This window comes from Agelaius phoeniceus, chromosome 2 (genome assembly GCF_051311805.1).
Source record: "Agelaius phoeniceus isolate bAgePho1 chromosome 2, bAgePho1.hap1, whole genome shotgun sequence".
Lineage (NCBI taxonomy): Eukaryota > Metazoa > Chordata > Aves > Passeriformes > Icteridae > Agelaius > Agelaius phoeniceus.
The window spans coordinates 101457875-101476791 of record NC_135266.1 but is presented as its reverse complement, the minus strand read 5'-3'; the positions used below and the strand labels follow the sequence as shown (position 1 = coordinate 101476791).

At 35.8% G+C, this 18917-nt stretch overlaps 1 protein-coding gene across 17 annotated transcripts in view; it reads right to left on the bottom strand.

Moving 5' to 3' along the window:
- ABI3BP (ABI family member 3 binding protein) overlaps nucleotides 1-18917 on the bottom strand; it is a 136957-nt gene that overhangs the window by 23698 nt on the left and 94342 nt on the right. For 14 of the 17 annotated variants that reach the window (XM_077174416.1, XM_077174418.1, XM_077174420.1 and 11 more), the window contains 10 exons: nucleotides 18475-18549; nucleotides 16789-16860; nucleotides 16061-16135; nucleotides 15501-15575; nucleotides 13784-13858; nucleotides 13230-13304; nucleotides 12055-12120; nucleotides 11659-11733; nucleotides 6283-6378; nucleotides 2086-2196 (listed from right to left, as the gene is read on the bottom strand). In XM_077174416.1, coding sequence (XP_077030531.1) covers nucleotides 2086-2196; nucleotides 6283-6378; nucleotides 11659-11733; nucleotides 12055-12120; nucleotides 13230-13304; nucleotides 13784-13858; nucleotides 15501-15575; nucleotides 16061-16135; nucleotides 16789-16860; nucleotides 18475-18549 — 795 coding nt within the window. The remainder of the gene's footprint in view (nucleotides 1-2085; nucleotides 2197-6282; nucleotides 6379-11658; nucleotides 11734-12054; nucleotides 12121-13229; nucleotides 13305-13783; nucleotides 13859-15500; nucleotides 15576-16060; nucleotides 16136-16788; nucleotides 16861-18474; nucleotides 18550-18917) is intronic. The other 3 variants (XM_077174422.1, XM_077174428.1, XM_077174429.1) reach the window with 3 other exon arrangements.

Here is an 18917-nt window from a genome sequence, read left to right as displayed (position 1 = left end):
TTCTGTAGTAGGTTCCATAAGTCTGGACAGAAACTAACTGATAGAGGCAATATTATCACCTATAATTAGACAACTATTTAAAAAAAGTATTTCAGATTATGTGACATTGCTGTTATTCTTCAGCTGTTACCACCTAATAAAGAAAACAGGTTTCTAAGAGGCAAACAATCCATGGTAAAGGTCTTGATTTCTTGCATAATAGCTGTAAAAGACAAGAATTAAATTCATAAAGCATGCAGATACTCCCAGATAACCATGATTTGACAGTGAAATCTCAACCCTGAAGAGTCAAGGACTACATAATGTAGTTACCTCCCCATCATATATGAGACAGAACATGGCAACTGAAGGCAGAACTCTGGTCAGCCAAGTTTAAGGCAACAAAAATCCCTACTTTCCACTAATTTTCTTAATGAAGTGGAAATCTGAAAGATTCTCGCTAGAGTTCAGTTTCACAAAGTTTCTGGAACTCTCATTTCCATTTCTTTTTACCCATTCAGGAGACTTTTAATGTCTGCATAGAAACCTTTCCATAATATCCACTGGATGAGTTAGAAAGATGCAAGTAAGGAATTATTCATGGTGTTAATGAGAAATAGGACAGAATTCTGACAGGAAAAATCCAAGAAGAACATTGAGGCAAATTTTTCCTGTTGGTACAGTGGAACTGTCTCTCTCTCCAGGGAACCAGAAGAAACAAAATTACAATGTTTAAAACCAAGCTGGATAAAACACCAGGAAACACGGAAGAAGGAAAATCTTCTACTGTCCCCACAAGGAAGAACCAGATCATTTAAGCAATTTATTCCAATTTGAAAGCCTAGGAAGGTATGGTAAATACTGACTACCACATAACCTGGCCTCCACTGTCAGGAAAATTTGAAAATTTTGTTGAAATTTCAAAACACTGGTAAATTAATTAGACACTTAGTGGAGCAAATTAGTATAGACCCTGATACAAGCAAAAGAAAATATATCAAGTTTAAGACTGATGAGGTCTTCTGTTTTCTGGGAACTATTACTAAGGAAACACCACCCAACAACAACAAGTACAGACACAGTATTTCAATCTTGGCTCTGCTGATGAATAAATATATAGATTGTCTCAATCATCCTGAAGATTCTTGCTACTCATCTGCCGCACAAAATACTAAAGTATTATTTAGGTCTTTAGTACCTTAATAGCAGATAAAGTCCCAAATGAAATAAACAAACAAACAAAAAAAACCACAATAGGAAATCCAGTAGAGCTGTATATTCATATGTAGCTGTATATTCTAATATATAAAGACCTTTATATCTCCAAGGAACTACAGAGATCAATATGAAGAGGAAAAAAGCTGTCATGATGTTAAGCTTAAGGAGATTATAAGTTCTGACTATGTGGAATAATGTTAGCCTAAGGATTCTTATATAGAATCCACTGACAGAACATCCATGTGGATACTAAATACTTGTTTCAGGATTAATTTAAAATAAAATAGGAAAGGTGAAATTTTCTATGTCCTCTTAAACCAATACTGAGAAGCCAGAATACTTTAGCACAATAATCAAGCTAAATTCTGCACATGAAACAACTCAGTTGCTCTACTTCCCAGTATATAAAATAGACTCCCAGTGCTGTCAGTTGTCTAGGTGACTATTAGCTCATTTTTGCAGTGGTTAATGGATGTACCATATATATGTATATATATGAGCAATTCCATAACAAATAACCAGTTAACAAATAACTAGGCACTGAAGCACAATAGTCAACATCCCCCATCCGACATGCACATTAAATAGCAAAAAATTATATTAGTAGACAAGAAATATTCTTAAGGTTGATCTTAAAGCATGACTTGGAGTGTGCTATTTTGCTTTCAGCTTCCTTACTAGGCGTGATTTTGATATAACTAGGTTAGAGAAAAAGAAAGAAACAAGGTTTTTGTAAGAAGACAAAAACCACAAGGCCTGTATGTTCCAAAAACCTAGTTTCTATAGATACCACAGATTAAAGAAATCGATGCTATAGAATTATCCTCTACCCTGCTAGCCAGTATTATCACACACAACAAAATGATTATGCTGAAAAGGCTGAAATACCTGGACTGCCTGGTTTACCAGTCACGGTGTTAGGAGGCAGAGGTTTTCTTCTCATTGGTGTAGGTCTGGCAGGAGGTATAGGAGGGCGCTGAGGGCCAGGTGGTACAGTCACTGAATGACATTACAAGACAGCATTATTAATTATTTAACCTCAAATTCCATCAAATCAGAAACACACTACAAGTTGTATTCTGACTTCTCAAGCAATGTTTCATGTCTGATTTAATATCAAAAGTGGAGAGGAGAGATTAGGAGATGATCTGAGTTGTATTTTCAGCCTTAAATCTCTGAGAACAGTGTGCCATGAAGTTTTAAACAAAGTTTACACAGAAAAAATGTCGATCCTTTGAGATTTTGCACAAGTGTTTCAGTGACTCACTTTCTGTGTAGTTACTCGTTTTTGTCAACAGTAATTTTTTGGCATTCAAATGGATACATCTTCACAAACACAACAAACACCACCTCAATGTGCTAGGAAACATCTTCAGTATCCTGCTCACAAAATTTCTGACCTCTTGTACTTTCTGACTAATACAACTGGCCACCCTCAGCTTGAAGCAAAATATGTAAGAAAATGAAATTATCATTAGGAACAGTTTATTCTATGTCATTCAAAACTGAAAAAAGTTACTGTCACCTCATACAATGACATGGCTAAAGACAATTACTGTTGTTGAAATTTCTGAAGCACCCAACTTGGTTATTTCAATGTGCAGCTCCAGCCAGTACCCATTACATTTATCTGATAATTTCTTTTGACAGTGAGGTCTAAAAGGAAAACCTAAGCCCCTTAATTCATACTTACAAATCCTTTTACTGTATTTTCCAGACAATTATGAAGGATTTTATTATGCAAAGGAAAGGCAAAGATTTTTGTTCCACTATTCACCTTTGCCCTTCTTTCCTTAAGAAAATCCAGGAGATATGTGCAACACATTTATGTAACAAAAGCCTTTTTGTACCTAAAAGGAGAAAATCCTCAAGAGTAGTATAATCCTCATAAGGCTGCCAATGTCAACAACTCTGCAAGTTGCCTGATACTGAATTACTGGCTCCATAAGGTACCTCAGGTCCTGTGTATCAGTCCTTGGCTCACCCTATAAATAGAGAGACTGTGGGCGAGAAGGGAGCAGATCCAAAGACTCATTTAGGAGAGCTTTTTTGGCACTACTTACAATATACAACCAGGAATATCTCCATCTCTCTCTCTTCCCTTTTCCTTTTTGGACTCTTGTAGTCACTTATAAAACAGTTGATTTATTTTTTTTTAAATCGCTCAGATCAAGACAGAAAATAATGCTCTATCTAATTTAGGAGGATGTAGTGGTTTTGAAAATAGCATTTTTAAGTTTCATAGTAAGTCCTAATTTCCAGATAGAGATGAAAAAAATATGCTTAAGGCCAGAAAAAATAGAATAATTTTTTTTATATATGTCACCATAACCTAGATATTATTATATAGTAGTATTCATCATTACTTTTCTCCCTGACCATAATTAGAGAATGGATTGTCCAAGGTATTTATGAAGTAAAAATGTGCAAGTATTGACTTGCCAGTGGTTTCTATCATATTTTCTGAGCAGCACAACTACAACTACAGTTTGCAGGCAAACTAAAACATTGCATTCAGAGTACTGGGTCACAATTGAATCTACTGTAGTGTACTCTGGAAAAACAAGAATTCCTACTTTTCCCTTCTGCTACTTCAGACAATGATTTGGGTGCTGGTTGATGATGCTACAAAATCTAATTACCAGTGTGTGGAGACTGAACTTGTAAACTAGGATGCACAAGATTTAGGGATTTCGTGAGTGTAGATTCTTATAAGGACAACAACATGATGAAATGTTCTTATTTGATTAATCTCTAGGCTTCTTTATGGACTGGGAGTCCTTAAGTGAGACATTCTTGATGAAAGAGAAGGATGAGCAGCCTCTTAGGGCAGACATCTTTATTGGTGGCATAGAAAATGGGAAGGAGTGCACCCTCAGCAATTCTGTAGATGATACCAAGCTGGTTGTGCAGTGAACATTGGAGGGAAGGATCCCATCCAGACAACCCTGGCAGGTCGAGCAGTGGCCAATGCAAACTTCCTGAAGTCCATCACAGCCAAGCACAAAATCCAGCTCCTGGATTGGGGGCAATCACCAGTCCCAGCACTGGCTAGATGAGAGATTATAAACAGCCCTGCTCTGCAGGTATGGACTTGAGGATACTGGTGGGTGAAAAACTAGAGACAAACCAGCAATGTGGGCTTCCAGCCCAGAAAGCCATTTGTATCCTGGGCTGCACCAGCAGAAGCATGGCCAGCAGGGTGAGGGAGGTGATTCTACCCCTCTGCTGGAGTGCTGCATCCAGCTCTGGGGTCTCCAGTAAAACAACAACATGGACCTGTTAGAACAAGTCCATGGAAGGGCCACAAAACCCATCAGAGGGCTGGAGCTGTTCTGCTGTGAAGAAACTCAGAGAGCTGGGGTTGTTTAATGAGGAGAAGAGAAGGCTCCAGAGAGACTTTAGTGCAACTTGCAGTACTTAAAGAGGGCTTGTGAGAGAAATGGAGAAAGGGTTTCTAACAGGGCCTGCAGTGGTAGGACAAGGAGAGACAGTTTAAACTGTTTAATGGGTAAATTTATAACAGGTAATAATATATACTGGAACATAGTTGGTTTAGACTAGATATTAGGAAGAAATTATTTACTGTGAGGGTGGTGAGGCACTGGAATAGGCTGCCCAGAAAATTGTGGATGCCCCATCCCTGGCGCTGTTCAAGGCCAGGTTGGATGGGGCTTGGAGCAACCTGGCTTGGTGGAAGGTGTCCCTCCCAAGGCAGGTGGGGTGGAACTCTGATCTTTAAACCTTCCTTCTTACTCAAACCATTCTACGATTCCATGAATTTTGATATGCGTGTTAAGGCTGCATGAAGAGAGATGAGACTGCATGAAGAGTTATATGAGAAAATAATGAAACAGTAGTAGCTAATTTCACAACCATACCAAACTGCCTTTTACGACTACAGTTCAAGGTACTGACTGACCTCAAAGCTCTAAAAGCTTAACTTTGAACATCAAATGTCATAAAACAAGTAAAAGTTGGTATTAATGTCCCCTCAAATTTATGTGAATAAAATCCTTCAAGTCTCTCCAAATAACAAGTTGGACTTACTTAAGGAAACACCACTGCCTGCCATTCAGTAACTAAAAGTGCAGAGTATCATCCTTGTTTTGAGCTTACACTTTGCCTTCAGCTGCTACTAATAGTACATCATGCTAGATTTAATCTTTGCAAAGTACAGTGGTTCAGACTGAATAAACTAAAAAAGGATAAAACATCAGAACCTGGCCATCAAGCTAGGCTCTTATCTTTGCAGAGGTAAATTAGGTGCAAAGGAAATCCAACAGGGATTAGGAACACACAGCAGTTTATAAAATAGTGCTTTAAAATGCAGTAACATATTATCAAAGAAGAAGCTGCCTAAAAAGAACATCAGCAGCTGAGTAGTAAATCCAAGAGTAAAAAAAAGATTTCATTTTCAGTCAGTTTCTATGTCAGTAAAAACCACAGCTAAAGCAAATTTTGTTCTTGATTATGCTTATGAAACAGAGAAATTCTTGACACATCAGGGTACTTACCTGTTGTATGCATGTTTCAGTCAAAATATTTTGATTGTTTTGAAAACATGATTGCAAGACTTGCCAGAAGAGTAAACCTTACCAGTCTTGTATTACACATGTAAAAAACCCCTGTAACCTGATTTACTCCACATTATTTTCCTTCAAGCCTAGTGTTCTAATTTTCCCAACAATCCCAATGTTCAATGAAACTTCCTCGTACATGGGAGTAGAAGTTGGTTATGTTTTTATCTGATTCTCCTTTGCTATGTGGAAAATATTAGCATGAAAAAAATCAGTGCTTACAGTATTGTAGCTGTTAGATCATAAGGATATAGCTCTGGTGGTGAAAATTTCTACCATATGTAGTGACTAAGCATATGTAAGTGACTAAGTAGTGGCTATAAATTATTCTTATTTTTATCTCTTTTAGTAGCATCCTGAACCCATAAGAATGTGTATTGATGAGGATGATAATGAATTATTTTTTCTTCTCAGTGGACATGCTGTGTGTGCAGAAAAGGCAGTGTTTTTATTTTTAATAACAACTGTTAAAAATTGCTCTATTGTTTACTTTTATTAACCTTACCAGAAATTGGCCTTTGCCAGGTGTCAACATATTCTGGAGGTCTTTTGACATCCATGTCAATTGGTCTGGCAGTAGCCTCAGGTGTATAAAAGTCATCTGTGAAAAAAAAAACCCCACAAAATAAGTATCTACAGTGTGGCACCAAGTCATGGTATACTTGTGTATTGAATATCTTCAAACTCCAGCTGGCATCATGTGCAAAACCAACATGTGTCTCATCTATGTTTTTACTGATAACTTGGTGATATCCATTATCTTCTTATTCAGGTAAGTGGAAAGTAATCTGGTTCTACAAAGTCTGCAGTTTAATTTTAAACATCCCTCAAGTAAAGTATATTTGGAAAGAGAAAATTAATAAGATGAAGAGGTAACAAATGAGTTAAACCAAGATTATATGTGGAAAAATTAGTTAAGAGAACAATCTAGTTTTTCAGTGTAAAGAGTAAAATGTCCACTGATTCTTGCAAAGTTCTCCTTCTCCCCATTATATGATCTCTGGTCATCTTCCATACTAAATGGTTAGAGCAATTCTGGACCAAATATATTCACCATGTTTGGAGTAAGGGAGACAAAGTACACACAACATCCAGTTTGTATATAAGAGAAAGTCCTACTTAAAAGTTATATAAACACATTTTTAAAAGAGTAAGTGGCATTAAAAGATCAACACAACTCCTGCTACAGAACAACTGTTTCACATGCTGGTATTTATAGGACAGCCAGAATGTTAAATTAATATCCTGTCTCTACATAAAGTAAGTATATTTGCTTTATAAGACTGTATATACAGTAAAGCAAGAAGATGCATTGCAACTTCATCATATTTGTGGGAAAACCCCCCTGCACCCTTGCTAAGAATGTAAGACAAAAACCCCTAAAATTTGTCATATTAAAAAAAAAAAAATCTCAATATTACTATAATTATCAAATTCCAACCCTGTTCCAACATGATCTAATCACTTCAGCTAAAGATTTCATAGATTTATGATCTGGACCTCAATTTGTTTTGATATTTCACTAGTATTTTAATGGTATGAAGCAGATAATTTTTCAATTACTTTACTATTTGACCATTTTTGTTGCATGTTCGTTACAAATCCATGGTCCATACATGAGAAATAATTTACTGAAGATTAAAGTAAGCTGGGAGTAAGATTGCAGGAAGCTGGGAAATGGACACAGGTGACTTGGTCCCTATGTCTAAAATATCTGAACACATCATATGGTTTTATATAATTGCAATTTTTCTTCAGGTAATTAAAAAGATTAATTAGATCTTCAGATATATAAAGCACCAGAGTGATTTTCATGTGAATGATGTTCAAGGAAGAAAAAGCATGAGAAGACCAGCACCAGCCTTAAAAAAAATAAAAATAATCTTGTACATCATGAGGTATAGTTAGCGCAAGTTATAGTTTAGTTTAGTTTCTCAGCTCAGCTTTAAGTGAACATATCAACAAAATGTGGTTCCACATTGACTAATTCACACTAAATCACCCAAGTTTGTATTACAAGTCTAAATTATTTGTGCATGTTAAAGTCTCTACAGAAAACCTATCTCTATTCTGCTTCTTAGAATCAAATTTAGATTAATAATCTTTCCTGAGTTATGTCAGCTGAGAATGAATGAAATATTGCACATGTTCTAGCTGGAAAAAGTAATTTTGTTTTTTTTTCAGAAACATGCACTGCTGTTCTGACATTAGTAAAGTAGTAATGAAAAATAAGTCAAAGTTTCAAACCACAATACCTTCATGTTGACAAAATCTCCTATTTTGAGTATTTCAAGTTACATAAAACTTTGTGTTTTCACACAAGGTACCTGCACAACCAAAGTTTCCTGTGTTTGTCATAGTATTTGCCTTATTCTACCTAATGTAACTTGCTTATTAAAACCACTTATCACATTCATCCAAACTTTTAGCCAGAATTTAGAATAGACCTATTACTTGCATATGTCTTTGTGTCTTCTTTTAATTCTATATTTTTTCCTGGAAACACTCACGGGGTCTGGAACATGTTAAACTAACCTCTCCTGGTTCTGATGTCCTTTAATTGTAGGAATACTATTAGGAGAGTTGATCATTTAAAGGGAAATAATGGAAAAAGTTCCCCTTGATAAAATAAACTGAAATACCTTTATACTTGAGTTCCTCTGGAACTTGGCTATACACACACAGTTTGTAAATAAAAAGAAAATAGAACACAAAGTTAATGGTAATTTTAATGAAAACCATGTATGCCTCCCTTTCACAAGGGAAATAGGAATGTTGCTCCAAGTTCGTTTGCTGATATTTGTCAGAAAGCTCAGTAGATCAGGAGCAGTATTTGCATGGTTAAGAATAAATTAAAAAACAACCCAGTAAGATAAGTTAGGCACACCAACATGAAAAGCCATCTGAATAAAATGGCATTCTAGAGAAAAAGGCTAAAACATGACAAAAAACTAAAAGGAATGCTAGTCATGAGGAAGCAATCCCTGCCTCTTTTCCACAGTGCAGTTAACCACCTGGCACTGGACCTGGCCAGAAGGCTGAGGAGCCTGCCAGGAAACCAGCCACAAACCCTTGTGCTGGTGCTGGAAAAAACAAATTCCACTGCTTATCATCTGGGCCCTGCAGCTGCCAAGCCCTCCCTGCATGGGGTGAAACATCTTTGCACTGAGGCTAACAAGCCCAGTCAGGAGCATGAAATGGAGTACAATCAACAGTCCAGCAAGGAATTAAAAGATCCAAACTGGTGTCCAAATAATGGAATATCCAAGAATAAGTGATGTAATGTCTAAAGGTAAGTCTGAAAACATATTGTTACACATATAGAGATATTCCTAACAGCCCTCTTAAAAATTCTGATCATCTTAGGTCAAAAGTTCAGGATTTTGATAAGCCAACTACAGAAAATATTGAAAAAGGCATTTTTTTTGTCTTTGCTCAGCTGGTAGGATTTGGGGTTCCAAAATCCTTATAGAGTCCTTTCCCAAGTCTGTTTTGCAGACTTAGGAATTCTTTTGCAATAGAAAATTAACTGCACATTGCTTGGGAGAGATAAAGAAGATTTCTTTAATTGGTTACCTGAATTCCTTTTTGTGTGAGTTTATTTTTGTGGGCACAGTCAGCCCTGTGTCTCAGACACTGGCTCAATACTGTGATGTACTTGCCTTACAGAAGACTTGGGGTTTCACTTACTGATCATCAAGAAAAGTACAGACTGAAAAGTTGTGACAAGCTGCAGTCCCCTCTCAAGATGACATAAATGTATGAAATTCATTGGTGATTTCTCTTACACTTCTCAGAAGAAAGGTGCAGACTCACAGAAATGTGTCAATGAGCTGTTGTGGGTTGGAGGTACAAAGAAGTGGGCAGGAGATAACAAAGGCCTTTGGTACTTTGGATACTTTGACTTAAAGGGCTTACTTGGCAGCACTAAAATTTAGCTAAGAGACATCTACAGCATGTTCCTTTAACTTAGAGAAAAAATATACTTATTTAACTTGACAATGGAAACCGCTACTGGAAGTATCATTTTTCAGAAGAATTCTAAAAGAAGGTACTTATTTACCAGTGAGTACACATAGCATGCCCAGTAATTAGTAGTTTTGTGGTGACTTCTGACACCATCTACCACAATGAAACTCTAGTTCTTCCTGGCAACAGGCACTACTATAAAGGCATGGAAATAATAACAAATGATGGGCACACCAAGAGGGCCACTTACAATATGATTGCTTAAAACAATACTTTAACAACTTAAACCAGCAGTAAGCACATAAAACTCCATGTAGCAGTTTACTACTATTATATTTATACTATTGATTTACTTAGCATGTGTTAATTTTTGCTGGTGTTTTTAATAACCTACCAATACCTCTGCCAAGGTTATATCTATAGGGGAAAAGAAAAGCTCAATGTGCTGGGTAATGTAATTGTGTGCCTGTGCATAATTTCATAATGTGATCACTCCTGAACAATACCTGTGTGTATTCTCCCATTCCAGTAATCAGACATTAGAAAGCTCACTTGTATAAAGTGATTTCCAGTGCAAGTTAGCAACAAAACCTTTTGACCCACAACTACTGAAATTGGGTAATTAATGCTTTAACTGGCTCTGATGTCCTGGAATTTGATGGTCTCATTTAATTTAACAGAAGGACTATGAAAGGTCAAAGAACTTGTACCTCTAGTGAAGGCATTCACTCCATGTGTAATACAGAAATGTATGCCATACTCTAAACAGGTTAAATTTAATTCAATTTAAATATACATCCATCTCTGCTGAGTTTTTACCATTTCTAACAACATGGTGGGTTTGTGAAAATGTACAGGAATGAATAGCTCAAGGCATTCTATGATCAGCAACAGGTATTAAATTGCCAAATATAGCAGAATGAAACATTACACAGGCCAAAATGTTTAGAATAGATGGAATATCACTCAGGCTATCCTAATCTAGCTAGCATAGAAATAATAACAGGAGCCAGCAATAATATGGGACAATAGAACTTTTAGTGGGTGGTCAGCCAAGCGTTTGCCTTGTGTATGTACATTATTTATTTATTTATATTATTTATTATTTTAAACTTGAACTGTTGGTGAAGAATCCCAAAAATATATATTTAATTAACCAATGGCTGTATAAAAAATAATCCCCAATGCTATTTGTATTGATGTGATAAATCAATGCTCTATGAAATAAAAAAAATATGGATTCATTATGAATTATCACTGAAAATATTATGTTGATTGGATGGAAAAATCAAGTCCAACTGAAAAAGGACAAAGTATTTTTCCCCCAAGACGACCTGTACTTTTAATAAATCTTTGTGGTTAGGGACATTTGTTATCTGTTGGTTAAGGATAGGTAAATTGAAGATCTCACTGTTGTCTGTCATCGACCAACATGGAATTTTGTGGTGCTGAAGTATCCAAGCCTGAATACTGCACAGTCCAAATACTGCATGGTCTGAGTGTGAGTAGGTCTGATGTGAACACACCATGGGCATAGGGAGTAACTAGAGAGATACTTGGCTTTAAGCTTCCCTACCAAGCCTCCTGACTTGGACTCCTACAAATGGGTGATCTTTTTCAATGAAGCATTTTCCAGTACTTATTGTGGATCTGAGATCAGAAAACATTAGTAAAGAGTAGCCACACAGTAATAAATCTGTAAATTTACACAGACTGAGTGCCAATATAATTTCATAATCACCCTCAGGAATTGTATAACAAGATCAGTAGAAACACATGGCACTCTGAGGAATTAGATTCTAGAATAAAACACAGTGAGATATTTTGCAGGGCTCAAGATGACTTGGGGAAGTCACATTTCTGTCTTTTATTGATAAATTATAAAAAAACCACCCCAAACCCAGAACTCTACCTGTTGTTGGCATGATCCACTTTGGCAGTCCAGGTGCTTTTGTTCTGACTGGTGGTAGTGTGGTTCTACTAAGAGCTGTGAGAGAGTTTCAAAAGAAAAAAAGGAAAAAGAAGAAAAAAAGAAAGAAGTTCCATGAGAAGAGTACCCAACGGACTTCTATGTGATGCCAAGAATTCCACACTAGAGAAGAAGTAACACCTGCTGTGATGACACACATAGTTTTGGTTTAATTTCTTTTTTCTTTTTCTGATTGGAATAGCCTTACCACTAGACTTATTGATTGAAAAATATCCCCCTTTTTCCCTCCCAGCAATACTTAAAATCCCACTAAGAGTAGATAAAATTAATTAACTATTTAATCTTCTCCCTATCCCAGACTGAATAAACATTTATTACCAGGTCTGGTCTGTGATTTATCCGTAGGCTGTGGTCTTGCAGAAGTGAGACGAGTTTTATGAGGTGCTAAAAGAAATAAGGTCCTGTTTCAATGCTCTGTGTAACAGAACAGGGACAGTGCAGTGCAATTTGCCAGACAAAAAGGTCCATGCACCAATGTGATACAGCAAAATGGACACATGAGAGCTCTATGAGTTCTAATCCAAAATGCATGTGGAAAATGCTAGTTTCTTTAGTGGCCAGATGGCTCCATCATGCAGTCTGACCAGTTACATTCATATGTAGGTTTAGGAAAAAGATGTAAAATATTTACAGCCAGTTACCCAACTGTATATGGATACAGAGTTAGCTCTGCAAGGTATCCATGGCCTTAAGACATTTAATTAGGTTCTGTAAAAAACAAACAAACAAAAAACCTCAAAATAAAACACCGAACTGAACCCCCCAAAAACAAAGACTTAGATAAAACTATGAAACATTAAAATATTTCTGAGAAAACAACTGGGAGCATTCAATGCAGGCACTGTGCAGGGCAGCTGAAGATCAGTGTCATCGGCAAGGTTGAAATCAGAAACCCTCAACCTTTTTTTATTGTTGCCTTTCACTTGCAAAATAGTTTTGATACTCTAGATGTTATGGGATCTCTGGAAGCTGAAAGCATAAGCAGTAGTCACTCTTATCTTGTGCCCAATTAGCAATGTCTGTAAATCAGTTTTTTTAAGTAGAGCTGGCTATTTGATATTCAAGACAAATAAATGTTCGACCCATAACACTTAATCCAGCCTCTCCAAAGCATCAGAGAAAATACAGGTCAGAACATATTACTCATTTTTAACATTTAGATTGGGGAAGTTTTACAGATTTTGATTTTGTAAGAAAAAGTTGGAACTCGGTTACATCGATGTTTGCAACACTATATACATATGAGCATCCAATACACAGCTCTAATACTGTTTAAAAACTTCACATAATCTTCAATATTTGAGGCAATACCATGCAAATCCCATTTTCAGAGCAATAAACTAAAATATTTGATAAGGGGAAAAATAAATGTTTATATTATGTATTTGAAACAGTTTTAAAGGTAATAATGAACAGACCATTAAACTGTACTGATTTTACTTAAGATCTACAGAAACTCAATACAACAACTTAAGAAAATCTTAAAAAATTACCTGTATCAAACCAAGGAATTTCAGTTGCTTGACCAATTTTGGGCTTGGGTGAAATGTGGTATGTTTCATTGGGAACTGAAAATGGACATATTACTGCTTAGCAAATGCAAATGGTTTCCTTTTAAACATAAGACATCACAGATGGAAAGGAAATTCAAACTGTCTGTGCAAATCATAAAAAAAAGAGTCAGTGCTAGAAATCTGGCTGAAAACCATGCTTTTATACATGCAAAAGACCTTTCAAGTCTGCAAGATATATATTATTAGTAAGTCAGACAAAACCAGAAAAGATGATAAGGCAATGCCTTTTTACAATGACTCCTCAGCCTTGTACATGTAGTACTTATTTCTATAAAGAATTACATTAATAAGAAAAATGGCTGGAAAATTAAAACCAGCAACATTTTGTACATGCACTGGACTGTAACTAAGAAACGAACATGACAAAGATATATGAAAGTATTTCTGTTGATTAAAGTGTAGGTTTAGCCATATAGCAAAAGCAGAGAAAGTAAAGATTGATGAAAAATAAACTGATGCAATATTCTCATTACCCAAAGTTATTTTGGACCCATCAACAACATGAACTGTTACAAGGTTAATTGATCCCAGGTGTGTTGCCCTTGGAGCTATAAAAAATAAACCATTGTTCTGTGAGAAGGCAAATTAAAGAAGCTGGGTTTCATGAAGGATCTGTCTCTCCATTGTTTCCTAAAAACCTATCTGCACATCTGCTAGGACAATTTTAACAGACATGAGACAGGCACATTCTGATTAGTCTGGATGTATTTTCATGCTGACAACCAGACAGTGCAACTATTCTGCTGGGCCCCCACTAACTTCAGAACACTTGCCCTAAACCTGGAGTTCTATGGTCTTTCTCATACTTGTTGATTAATTTACATGTCTCAAAAAAAATTCTAGAAGCTATGAGTAATGTATTTATTTTTCAGATCTCACTCAAGTTTGAATGAATTAATTGAAAGGTCTCTAAGTTACTGGATGAAAAGGACAGACTGGCAGGCAGAGGCCCACACTACATGGCTCTTTGTCTTTCAATAAATAAGAAAATAAGGTGAAATAAGGTAAAAATATGGAAGCTGGAAAATAAACTACTTACTCACATAAGGAGCAGTTGCTAAAAGGTGCCATTTATATTTCACAGTAAATGTTTGTTTACAGTTTTTCCTACCAGTAATTGGTTTTGCATATACACCTTTATAATGATTTCGACTTTTATATATAAATTTTATAGTGATTTTTAAAAGGCAAAAAATAAACCTCTAAATTCTGTTCTCTAAAATTCTTTCCCTAAATCTAAATTTGTAGTGGTACCAAAAGATGGCATTTGTTAAATATGGCATGGTTGCAAATAGCTCTTATTCAACTGAGACTTAGAATCTAACTTGGTTATTGAACAGCCTTTCAAAACAAGGTATTTAGGAAAGAAATCTTTTTCCTGGACTGTTCAGTTTGATGTTCACAGTAATATATAGGTACATATGGTGAATGTATAGATAGAATATAGTTCTTGAATGAATAGGGTCTCTGCTTGAAATCTCTTTGGCCATAAAAAATGGGCAAGGAGAAAGAAGTGATGGGGGGGGAAATTACTAAACTATTAATTAAGCTATTTGTCTAAGAATAAAATTTTATCAATTGAGAGGTTAGATCAGAGAGAAGGAAAGATCAGGAGCTGCTCTTATAGACATGTAGTCTCTCCTCACCTAACTGTATTTTTCTCCTTCCTCCTTAGCAATTTTTATTGAAATTGATCATCTCATGGTAGAGCTCAGATATCACCACCCTTCACTATAGATGTGCATCCCTGAATCTACCATGGTTACTGCAAAAATCACTGGTATTGAAGGCACTTCTACTCTTAGCATGTCAAATATCTTGGACTGAAACTCTGTAACCTGATTTTCAAAAGTACTTGAGAAATTGAATCAAATGTATTTAGAATAAAAAAATCTCCAAAACAAAAGAACTTTTTGAATGTAAGCACAGAAATACATTTTTATGAATATTAATTAAATTTCTCAGATTTTTTGATGACTACTAAACCCATCCAACTGCTTTCCATGGAAATTGATCCAATTCTTGGGCATTCACTTTGATATAATTTATGAACAAGTTCTCAGCTGAAGAATGAGACAAAATTCTGTCTACTTATTATGCATACCCGTTGACCACAAAACTCAGTGACAGCAGAAATATAACTAAGGCAGTGCCACAGTAACACTTCTAAAGTTAAAAACTGTAAATTACCAGGTTTAGTTTGTGGTACTTCTGGCCCAACAGATGTTTTGGATTTGGAAGGAATGAGCAGTGTTTCTTTTGGAGCTGAAAGAAAAGGAAAAAGATTATTATTGTATTCTTCAGGAATCATGATCCAATGCCATACTTAGCCCACAGAAAATGCATGCCTCAAATGCCTGAAAAAAAGACAATAACAATTCCATGGCTTTCTGGAACCTGAAACAAAACGACTAGCCAAAACACAGAAAAGTCCCAGCAGTGTGCTGCTGTAGGATAAGCTGAGTTAGGGGCTAAAATTCTTGCTCTAAAAGAAAAATTAAGCCACTGACTTCTGGTTGGAGATCTGAAAAATACAGACTTCTGATCAGACATAAGCTGTAGGCTATTTTTGCTTTACTTGACAAATACAAATGAGAATCCTCTGTATCCTAAGGTACATGCACGTGGCAGCAGAATGAAGGATAGTGGAATGGTGTTACATAAATACCACATTGGAGCATGCTCTCTAGAAATTTCTCTACTGAAAAATGAGAAATACCTGCATCTTAATGTTAAGGAAACTTATTTACCCATTGTTGCCCTTGAATGACCAGTGGTGGTAGAAGATTTTGTAAAAATTGGTTGCGGAGTTGTCGGATATATTGCTGTTAAGGAGAAAATGTGAAAAATCTTAGAATATTTATCTGTAATCCAAAAAAAGCAGCATTTGCTAAAACCTGCAAAATGTCCCAAACAATGGAGTAGCAGAATATCTTGACAATCAAATGCTGACAGACATAATTATCTCTCTATTAACTTCTGCTGTACATTTATACCAAAAATGGGAAAGCACACAGCACTCCATAATTATTTTTAAAGCTATTTTTATTTCAGTACAATGTCTGTGGCTAACTGCACAAGCACATTGTAAAGAAATTCTGTTGCATTTCAAGAAAAGATTAACAAAAAAATGTTCACAGAGGGGTACCCAAGAGTACCAGTAATCACAGAGAACTCAGTCTGCCTAGGCACTGAAATTTGTCAATACCCACATTACTACATTCCAGTCATCATTTGCTATGTGTAATAGACAGAGGAATACCATTATATATATTATACATTACATATATACATACATATTATATATTCTTACTATTATTTGTAGTGCAGTTTTGGCTTATTTTGGAGTGATCATCTGAAGTGTAATGCATTTCTTTCACCACAAAACTGGCTAGGAATAACCCCATTAAGAAGCACAAAAACCTGAAACTTGGGGAAAGAATAATTAAACACAAAATTAAAATAATGCCTCCATTACCAGGTCTGGTGTATGGCACTCTTGGTCTTTCAGTTTTTCGTTTGGTATGAATGAATGGTTTTTCAGTTGGAGCTGGAACAAAAACAAAAAGCACCCAAAACAATAATGAAAAAACACACTGCTTTTCACAGCACAGGAGGAACATGAGTACGATCTGATCTAGAATAAGGCAAATTATGTAAGAATAAGCTGAAAGCTGGAATTCCTGCAAAGAAAGGAAAACAAGTTAAATGGCCACTTATACAAGAAGACTTCTAAAAAAATATATACAAATTTGTAGTTCTGCATCAAGCAGTCTGGAATATAGTCATTAACATCATCATATGGTAATAGGACAAAAATAGACAGTGGTAACCTGTGTCTTTCTCATCTGCCACACATGAGTAGATGAGAAAAGGATTTCTTTTTCATTTGTGTCAAACTTGATTTTTAAATTATATTATTTTGTTCTTATGTTGGAATGATTTAATACTGTTATCTTCACACTATACAGATAAAAAAATCTTGTAAGTAAAAGTAGGAATAATTTCCTGGAAAAGGTTATCTTAGCCCTTTTTAGTCTGTTGTCTGCTCCAATGCGAGAGGTCCAAAATGATCTGCCTTAGCCTGTGCAGTTTTCATCCCCCTTGATCTGAGGAATCATTTTCTGCATGTGACTATTGCTCAGGTAGCTCAGCTGTTTACAACAGGGCACCTACTTCATAAAGCTAGATGCACAGATACTGAATGAATACTAACCTTAGTATCATTGCATACAGGGAATATAAATGGAAATAGAAACATGTTTAAAAGCAGTTTTAATTTCCTCTTCCTCAAAAAGAAAAGAGACATAGTTTGAAGATTATAAAATGCCTATTAATATTTCATTCTCAGAAAAGATATACCATTTCATTCTCAGAAAATCACAGTTAAGGTCTGTCTCTGAAGCTGGGGACAGAAAGCTGGTTGAACAACAATTGCTCAAGCAATGGTCTTGCTCCTGGATAGTGCTTGGGTTCAGTGACCCTTACTTGGTCCACATCTGACAATTCATTTAAGAAGAAGAACACTCAGCTAAGGTTTCATATATTTAAGCAAGTCTTCCCAACCTGGATAACTAGAGGAAAGCAGAGAGGATGGTTTCAAGTAGTAGAGTGGGATTTAGATGGTCACATATCGGGTCTGGAGACTATGCCGTTGTTGATATATTAGAATTTTTTTCTGTAAAATTAAACCATGAGGAGTGAAGAAGAAGAGTATTTTAGAATGAAATTATCCACAATTCACATGAAGAATAGGGGATTAACTCAGTTGGTTAGAGCATGGTAATAATGCAAGGGTTGTGATGGGCCAGTTTAACTTCAGAGTTGGACTCGATGATCCTTGTGGGTCCCTTCCAACCCAGAACATACTGTGACTCTCTGAAGCATCACTATCTGCTCTTTAAATAAAGTCCCCTTTTACTGGAAAATAGATAACCTGGAGGAATTGCATCATCCTGACTGGAAAGGCTAGAAGAGGATGAAAAGAACCTTTGAAAGTAAAGAGTCCATGCATTATTACCCTTATCAAGACCAAAGATCAAGTAAGTATCTACAAGAAGAGCAAAATTTCATTATTAGCTTTTAATAAAATATAATAAGCTCTCTCTAAGATGATATTCTCTAAAAAAGGTGTAAAATAGAATAATTATGAAATAACAGTTACCAAATATTGCCTTTGTTCTTTCAGGAATATGAGGGATCATAGTAGTATCTCGTTCATCAAACGTTGGAAAAATCTCTGTTGGAAAAATTGTCAATAAATTATCTGAATAATGAAAACAATCTCCCTTTCCTCCTTTTCTCAAAAATCCTTTCAGCACTATTCTGTATACAACAGGAAAGGGATGTTTTAAAACAGCAATGGGCATTTACCCTCAGAAATTTATGGTTAGGAAACAACACTAACAAACCTTCAGTGAAATCACTGATTATATTACACAGGTCAGTTGGATTTATGATGGGGAGTCACCTAAGCAAAATGTAATTAAAGGGAATCCTCATACTAATCTGGGTGAAATGCACATGTAAAGAAAAAGCATTACAACAGTGTTAGGAGGTTTCTCTCATAAATGCTTCAAAAACATGGTGCACACTATTAAAGTGTGT